General features: G+C 58.2%; 1 protein-coding gene across 1 annotated transcript in view; it reads right to left on the bottom strand.

Moving 5' to 3' along the window:
- Positions 1-1,287: 1,287 nt before the first annotated feature.
- The window catches only part of Ptprn2 (protein tyrosine phosphatase receptor type N2), a 565,071-nt gene continuing 557,832 nt past the window's right edge, over positions 1,288-8,526 (bottom strand). The window contains exons 22-23 of the mRNA XM_071605349.1: positions 4,760-4,833; positions 1,288-2,780 (exon numbers count right to left, since the gene is read on the bottom strand). Of these exons, the coding sequence (XP_071461450.1) occupies positions 2,709-2,780; positions 4,760-4,833 (146 nt within the window). The 3' untranslated portion in view covers positions 1,288-2,708. The remainder of the gene's footprint in view (positions 2,781-4,759; positions 4,834-8,526) is intronic.

Raw genomic sequence — 8,526 nt, 5'->3', positions numbered from 1 at the left:
TCTGCCTGGGGGGTCCTGAGCCGTGACGTCATTGACCAGAATGAGTGGGCTTCTAATGCTCACGTCCATGGCTGGAAAACCGGTCCCAACTGCTAGGGTCCCGGTGAGAGGCCCGGAGGGTTTTCCTGGAAGACAGCTGAGGACCTTGTTGTTGAAGGGCCTTTCCGAAACCTGGTCACTTCTTTGCAGGGCTGGGGATGGGACCAGGGCCTGGGCCTGCAGGCGAGTGCCCTACCACTGAGCCGCACCCCCAGCCCGTTTTATTTTTTGACCGAGTACAGCAGGCTGGCCCGGAACCTGTGATCCTCTGCCTCGGCCCCCTCGAGTGGCCACTGCTCGCCTTGACCCCACTCTGAGGCCACTCACAGGGGTGTTCTCATCTCCGTCGGAGGCAGACAGTCAGGATGGGGCTACGCTGAAGGTGCGGTCCGTATTCCCATGGGAACTATGTGGCCAAGGGACGGAGCTCCTTGGCTCCCAGGGCCACAGAGGTGCTGTCGGGCCTGCTTACCTCCGCGGGAGGTGGCATGAGCTCCGGTGTGGTTTTTCAGAGCACCCGAAGCTGTTCACTGGCTCCAGGCCCCCACCCTGGGGTGCAGTTGGTCGCTCCTCCCACCTGGCCAGGGGCCTCTGCAGAGGGCACCCTAGGAGGTCTTTCTTTAGGGCTCCACCACCCACTAGGCGTCTTAAAACAGAAAGCGTTGATGATCGACAGCAGGAGCAGGTCTCGCACTCCCCCTCCACTGACAGCCCTGCCCCCGAGGGGCTTCACTGTGCTGCTGGTGGAAGAGCACACGCCTTAATCCTGGCAGGCTGCAGACTCGGGGAGGGACCCACGAAGGGAAAGGACTGGAAGCCCGTTGTGACCGAGGCCAGCTGCTTAGGACAGGCCACAGACAAATGGGGCCCAGTAACCCCTTGAGTGTGTGGGTGGGTGCTATCAGGAACGGTCTGATTTGGGATCCACCCTGACCTAATTTCCCAAATTGTCAAGAAGGAAAGAGCCTGAGCCATACCCGATGGTGCCTCCCCTGGGACCTGGCGCTGTCCCCAGTGTGTGTTCCTGTGAGATGTGTGTACCCATGTGGACCGCTGAGCTCAGAGGCCGCCCCCAGGTGGGCAGAGCCGGGGAGGGGGAGCAGTCCTGAGGCCCGCGGTCCAGGTGGGTGTCAGGGCCGAGGAGTAGTGCATCGTGACCAAGTCAGGCCACTCCGACCTGGCCATCTTAGGACACACAGATGGACAGGGAAAACCTTGCTCTCCCTCCCAAATAAAGACAATCCAGTGTCAAGTTAGCAGTTTAATTATGACACAATTAAATGTATTTATAGATCTCACACTGGAGGATTTCCTTTGAAACATGAGAAGGTAGAAATTACAGGTAGGCATATGCTTCTATGTTCAGATAAAGTCATTTCTAATAATCATTATTTAAATTCCAGATAGCGAGAAATGATTTTGGAAGAGAGAAGACAGATTAAACAGATACACGACACCATGGAAAGACGGAACATGATTTTGGCATCTCTCTCCCCGTATGGTGGCCCTGCTCACCATGTGCCCAAGACCCGCCATCAGAGCTGGTGGTGGGACACGCCAGACGGGCTCTTTTCACACTTAACCTACGAATGGATCTGCAGCGACTGCGACACCTCTGTGCCCTCCTGGACGCTTTCCTTCTGAGGTTAGTGAAGTGGACTTTCCTGTTTCTGGCAGGAGGAGGTAAATCTGATGCTCAGATGTTATTTTGGCAAATCCGAATTATCTAGAAAATGAGGGTTTCATTAAGTAATCCCAGGAGGACCAGAGGTTTCGGGTTTCATCCTCCAGGGGTCTGTCCCTGGAGATGGGGCCGGGCTCACAGGCTCTCTGCACCTGCTCTTCCCCGGGGTGGGGGCTTTGGATGTTCCCTGGGCCACCTGTGCAGGACAGAGCTGAGTGCTTGGGGACCCTGGGGCCTATTAAATGCCTACATTTGTTCTGACTGTGGTTATCTCATAGGAAAGTTCACTGGGGGCATCTGTTTTTGAAATGAAGGAATCGAGACTTTGACATTTAAAACGTGTCTCCAGCTGGGCTGTTCCATGGCTTGGCAGAGGGAGGTGGTCATGGGAGGTCCTGGCCTCAGGAGGCCGTCTCTGCCCTGGGAAGGTATCTGCCAGGAGCCCCACTTTCTGTGCTTGGGGTAAGGGGTGGCTGGCAAGGCCGCCCACCGTGCCGGGGTGTGTCGCAGGCACAGGCCCAGAGGCCACGATGAGGTCTCTCATCTCCCCAAAGCTGCAGGACAAGGGTCCTGCCTTAGTCTGTCCCAGTGGCAGATGGTCTTACAGAGGGAGGGACCTGTGGGCTCCCGGTCCCCCGGCATCGCACCCTCCTCCAGCGTTGGGTCTCAGCACATTCCCTTCCTGCAGACCACAGTGACGATCGGATCGCGGTGTCATGGACGTGACATCGCTGGCAATGAGAACGTGAATGTGTGCTCTAGGAAGGAGCACCCGGAGCGTGAGAACAGGGGCCCCGAACCTTCTCCTCCCCAGCTAGGTGCTCCCACAAATCTCCACGTTTGGTTCAATGAAACAACACATTTAACCGCAGACCGCGCCGTAGTGTGGGAGTTGGGTGGCCCCGTAACTATGTGGTCACCACAGAAGAATGCAGAGCCGTGCTCCTGTGGCACTCCTGGGGGGCTCCTGGGGCGGGCTGTGCGCCTACTGGGGAAGGGCCTTCAGGATGGCGTTCACCTCCTCTGCCACAGCGGTCAGCGCAAACTCAAACTGCTCCTGCGGAGGGGACGAGATGCGGGAGGAGACTGGGTGAGGGGCTCCTTCCCACTCAGTGCAAGCCCCAGAGTGAGTTTGCAGACACTGTTTAGGGAAAAAGAACAGTCCCAGGTTTCAGTGGGAGCCACCAGAGCTCCTGGGTTTGTGACGGACACGGCTGGGGCTCATGGACTTCTGCAGAGGCTCACTCAGGCCGCAGAGGACAGCCTGGTGCTCCACACAGGTGCCAGCAGGCGGGCACACCCTGGGACAGTCCTGCCCAACAAGCCCCGAGCTGATCACCAGGGAACAGGAAGAGCCCAGGCAGCTGGGTCCCACACAGGACACGGCCCCACTTGTCCCTGACTGCCCTGCTTGTAGGAGATGGGGTGTGAAGGATTTGGGAGGCCGTCCTGGACAGGCTCTGCTCCAGAGAAAGGCTCTGGTAGGCACGGGTGTGATCCCTCCAGCCCCTGGTCACTCAGGGGCGTGGATCTGTGCTGGCCTCCTGGTTTTGGTGGGATGATCTACGGTGTTGACCTCTGGGGAAGCCTGGGGAAGGGTGTCTGGGGTCATCTGTGTTGGTTCTGCATTTTTCTTTTGCAAGTATAAAATAATAATGATTTAAAAACCCAAACTAAGAAAACATCGAGTGTGCTGTAACTTCCAAAGCCCTTTCACGATAACCACGGAAGGCTTTGGTGGTATCTCTGTGTGCCACAGAGAGCGAGCGAACCCCACGCGGCTCGGCTCTGCCCACCGGGCCATCCCTGTACGGCTCCCCAGCCGGGGTCAGCGTGGAAGTACCGCCTTGGGGGGCAGAGGCCAGAGTGAGGACCGGCAGCCTTAGTGGGAAGGTCTTGGCTGGGGTGCCACCCCGAGTCCTCTGGTGCTGCTGGGAAGTCCTCTTTGTGGGAGCGGTTAATGAACGTGGCCTCGGGGCCGGGGTGGCCCCGCGCTCCATGAGGCCATCTTAAGAGACCTCTTCCAGTCAAGGCGACCGCACCCGGCCTTCAGTTGTCCAGCTTCTCATCCTAACATCTGGATGGAGAGCAGGACTTGGGAACTAGCCGCTCAGGGAACAATTAGACCCAGCCACCAGCCAGGGACCCAGGGACTCAGGCCCCACCCAAGTGTGCTCTGGCCAGCCTACCCTGTGGTGCCCGGTCCAGCAAGGAGCCTTCTTTCTTTCTTTTCTTTTTCATTTTTTGTGGGGTGCCGGGGCCTCGCTCACACTAGGCAAACACCCCACCACTGAGCTACACCCCCAGCTCCACTGAGGTTTTATTAAACTAAAATCCTGTAGTTGAGGAAAGTAATTTTGCGAGGGCATCTTTTAAAAACCCATGCCCCTTGAGTGGGCCCTGGTGGCATCTGGGTCAGGGGCACACAGAGAAGGCAGAGAGCCGGTGTGCAGTGGCCTAGGTGTGTCTGTTGCCAGCCATGCGGGGCCTTGCTGTTAGGGGCCGGAGAGCACATCAACCTCGTTTCTAGCTGTTTCTAGCTCTGGCCAACCACGGCTAAAGAGCTCCCATTTCCACCCTGGGGTTGCAGCCTGGGCCTTTGGATAAGTCTGAGCTGCTTTGGGGTGTTCAAGGAGCTCTGCACACCCTGGAAACACTGAGATGAATGCGCTCTGTGGCCCCCACGTGGCACAGCTGAGGTGGAGGAGGTGTGCGTGCGGAGTGTGGGGTGAGCTCAGGACCCCACACCCAGGGGTCCTGGGTTGCGATTGCTCCCCACCCCACCCCGTACTTCAGTTCCCACCACCTGGGACTTGTCAGCGTCTGTTGACGCAGAAAGTATCCGAGTGGCTGCAGGAAGAGCCAGTGAGCCCTCAGGAAGCCCTGGTCAGCCCTTGCCCATGCTGTGGACATTGCTCAGTCAGAGCAGAGGGTTGCATGTGGCTTATATTAAACCGGGCCTGATCCCCGCTCCTCTGAACAGCCGCAGAGGGACACTGTCAATATCTCAAGTCCCAGAGGGCCGGCTGACAGTACCTTTGTCTGGACCATGCCTGGTCTCTGGTCCCTCAAGTGCTCCAGGGTCGCGGCGATATCAATCTCCTTAGCACCTGCAACAAACCACAAATTGGGCTGAGTCCAGAGCAAGGATAATCCATGCCGCATCTGTCAATCTCCGGCTATCAGGTTCCCTTTGGGCAAAGAGGCCAATTGAAAATTATTACACTCATCCCTCAGCCGCTTGGCAGGCAGCTGCGATCCCAGCGTTCATATAGAGAAATAAGGCCAGGGCAGCTTTCATTAGCATTAATTCAAGAAAGCGGGCTGAGAGCCGTTTTAAGTGCCTGTGCGGGTACTTATCGACAGCCAGCCGCCATGGGCCGAGGCGTCACCGGCCTTTCTGGTGGCGTTGAGAGGACCCTGGTCAGAGGAAGCCGGGTATGTGCTTTGATTTTGATTCCATAGGATTATTTTCCTTTTAGAAAAGATCCGTCAGACCAATCTTTTCTACCTTAGTGCCGGCTTTTGATAGAGCGTTCCAGAGCTGAAGGAAGGGTGACACCGCCTTGGCCGTGTGCTCAGGTGGGGCTCGGGGCCGCGCCTGTCCTAAGGCGGGTGACGCTGGGTGCACACAGATGCCACCCGACTTTAAGTTCAACCCGAGTGTTTTCCACGCACACACCTGCTTCCCAGTGTGTAAGGCTCCCTGAGGACAGACAACCACGGGACGGGACCCCAGCCCCTCAAGCTTGCTATGGTTAGACGGGGGGCCCTAGTGGCACAGAGCAGGGCGGGAATCAGGAGCAGGGGCCCTGAAGGGGGCAGGGAGCCACCATGGGAACCCCACACAAGAGCCAGGAGTTCAGGGGCTGCGAGTGACCCCAGTGGGGAGCTGTGACCACCTGCTACATGAGGTCGGGGCTAGGGTCCCGCCCCCTGGCAGCTGCGAGCATGGGAACCAAGCCCCACCAAGGCTTGGTGGGACCAGCACCGATACCCTGGAGAGCGTCACCAGAACCGGCAGCTTGCCCCCCATGCCCGTCAGGAGCCTGGATCCACATTGCGAGGCCACACGGAGGGACTCCTGTGGCTCTGCTGGGTCCCAGCAGAGCAGCAGGCTGTGACTGCGCTGCCGCAGGGATCAGCTGCCGTGGCTGTGGGACCAGGGGCTGAGTGACAGTGGCACATCACCTTCAGGGAGGAAGGCCAGAGGCCCTTGCCGTAGGCAACCAGAGAACAGGTGGGGTGGGCCGGAGGCCTGGGGGGACATGAATTCCAGCCCAGGTCCTGCTGCTCGAAGGGACACAGGGCAAGAGCAGGGACAGCCCCGCCCCAGCCCGGGCCGGGCACCCTTGGAGGCAGACAAATCCTGTGCTCTGTGCCCAGGGTTTCTCCAGCCTCCCTGAGCAGCCAGCACCGTCCGTGGGGTCCGTGAATATGACCGTCCACCAGCTTCCACGCTGCAGCTTTCCCAGCAGGACAAGGGCTCCGCGGGGAAGCCGGCACCTGGAGCAGTGTGGGCCTTGCTGCCACTCACTCAGTGTGAGCAAGTCGACGTCATGACCAGTCCAAGCCACCCAAAGTACACAGACAACACAGTCTCCGCACAGGGAGCCCCACAGCTGCCCCTTGCCCTCCCCAGCTGACCACACAGCACCAGCAGGTGTTCACACCTGGGGACTGGCCGCCAGCACACCACGGGCCTGATAGGGAGAGTCACACTGGAGAGAGTAGCAGGGTGAAGCCTCGTGCAAAACCCAGGGCCCTCCCTGAGCTGCGCTGGCCCTGCATGGAGCACGGCGGGTCTGTCTTCGGCAGCATTCTACTGGATGAGAAGCTGAGCTCAAAAGACCAAGTCCACGCAGATTGGTCCTGGGTGCTGAAAAGGCCACTGGTCTCTAATCTTTTGCTGAGGTGCAGTGGGCTCTGCCTCCCACGCTGCAGCCAGCCCCCCCTCCAGAATGGGCAGTTAGGGCGCCAGGAGACGACCCGGGGACTCATGGTGTGCGTAGGCACACTGCCATCACATGGATTCCAGGAACAAAGCCCTCCGTGAAGAACCAAATGCTCAGTTGTGCTCGGGGCTGGCTTCCACCCTCTACAGTGGCCACTCAGCCCCGACCCACGAGCCTGAAGTTCTGGAGAGGGAGGAGTGCTGTGAACTGTCCCACCTGACAGGAAACCTGAGGTCTTCCAAAGCCTGAGGTTGAGGGGCTCGTCTGGGACAGACTTGAGACAAATCACTGGTGGCCATGGTCACTGCTGGTGACCATGGAGGACATTCTTGTGAAGGCTACAGTTGAAACCCCTAGTTCTACTACCTCGGGGCACTTTTGTTTTTGAGGGCAAGTGAGAGAAGGAAGAGCCGACCTTGTGAGGTCACCTGGATGGGACACCAGAGTCCCTGAGCCTGAAACCACGCCTGAGTGGTGGGGGAAGTTAGATCAGTGCTGAAACGAGCCAAGCACAGGGATGAGGACCCAGATTTGTCAAGCAAAGCCAGCTGTCTGAGAGATGTCCTCTAGCCCAGCAGAGTGAGGAGCCATGGGTTAGGTGCAGGGTGAGGGAAGAGCTTCAGAGGTCCCACAGGCACCACCCCAGGGACGCCCGGCCCTCGGGGAGCCGCTCTGGGCAGGCCCCTGCCCCGCTGTCCAGCTCCTGACCACCAAGAGACCCTGTGCAACCAGAGTGGCGGGGCTGAGGCAGAAGGGCGGGCCTGTGGCCTGGCCACGCCAGGAAGGTGGTTCCGAGGGCTCTAGGAGCTGCCTTGGCGTGCCTCCAAGAGAGTCCTCTCCTGGGAAGCCCATTAGGTAGCACACAAAGGTGCTGCCGGCCAATGCAATGTCCCAGGAGCACAGGAGCAGCCCAGGACCTGGGCACTCCAGGGTTCCCAGGCGGGAGGCAAGACAGGGATCTTAGCCACGAGCGGGACTCTGGGTGCAAGACCACAGGAAAAACCGGCACCCTTCTGAGGGCACCGAGGCTTCGCCCCTCTGGGGAGAGGTTGGGTCTGGGCCATGTCTCCAGGGATGGGACAGCGGTGTGGGTGCCAGGCCTCCTGCCAACACCTGGGCGCCGTGTGCACTGGGCCGCACTCTCCTGCCTGGCTTGCTTCCTTTCTGCCCTGACGCCCATCCTCTCCGCCGCCCGCATGCTCTGCAGCGCCTAAGTGGCCGCTGGGGAGCCGTCCAGGGCTGCTCTCACTTGGTTCCCAGTTTCCAGAGCTTGACGGTGCAGACGTTTACGCATTGGTTAAATATATTTTTAAGACAGCAGAGGTTTTTCAGCTTTGGATAAAGCCATTATCCAATAAGCAATAAACATTAAAATAACATTAGTATTAAAGTATTAAAACTATTTTTTACCAGGAAAGAATCAATTTGGAGTTAAGAAAACCACATAAATATGCCCCTGGTGTGTCTTTAAGAGGTTGCTTTGATTTCTCCTGGAGTGGGTTATGGCCGAGGGTGGCCCCTCTCTGTCCAGGTGGGGGAGTGTGCTGGGGCCCTGCGGTCACTCCTCAGCACACCCAGGAGGGATTGCTCAATAAGCCCAGATTGGTTTCATTGCAGATCTCAGACCCATGGGTCTGCAGACTGGGACTGCAAAGCATTCCCTTTCCTTGAAAGTACAAAGGACACTATGTATCAAATGTCCACCAAGAAGGCCTGCATGTCGCATGAGTAAATGATCCTGGTTCCACCTTCTGGACCAACTGAGCAAACTTTCTTTCCTCACTGCAGGCATTTGAAGGAGATAATGGTGATTATTCTGACCCCAAAAGAAACCAGTTGGAAGAGCTC

Source organism: Marmota flaviventris, chromosome 1 (assembly GCF_047511675.1).
Source record: "Marmota flaviventris isolate mMarFla1 chromosome 1, mMarFla1.hap1, whole genome shotgun sequence".
Lineage (NCBI taxonomy): Eukaryota > Metazoa > Chordata > Mammalia > Rodentia > Sciuridae > Marmota > Marmota flaviventris.
The sequence above is the reverse complement of the archived record's forward strand: the minus strand, read 5'-3'. Positions and strand labels throughout refer to the sequence as shown.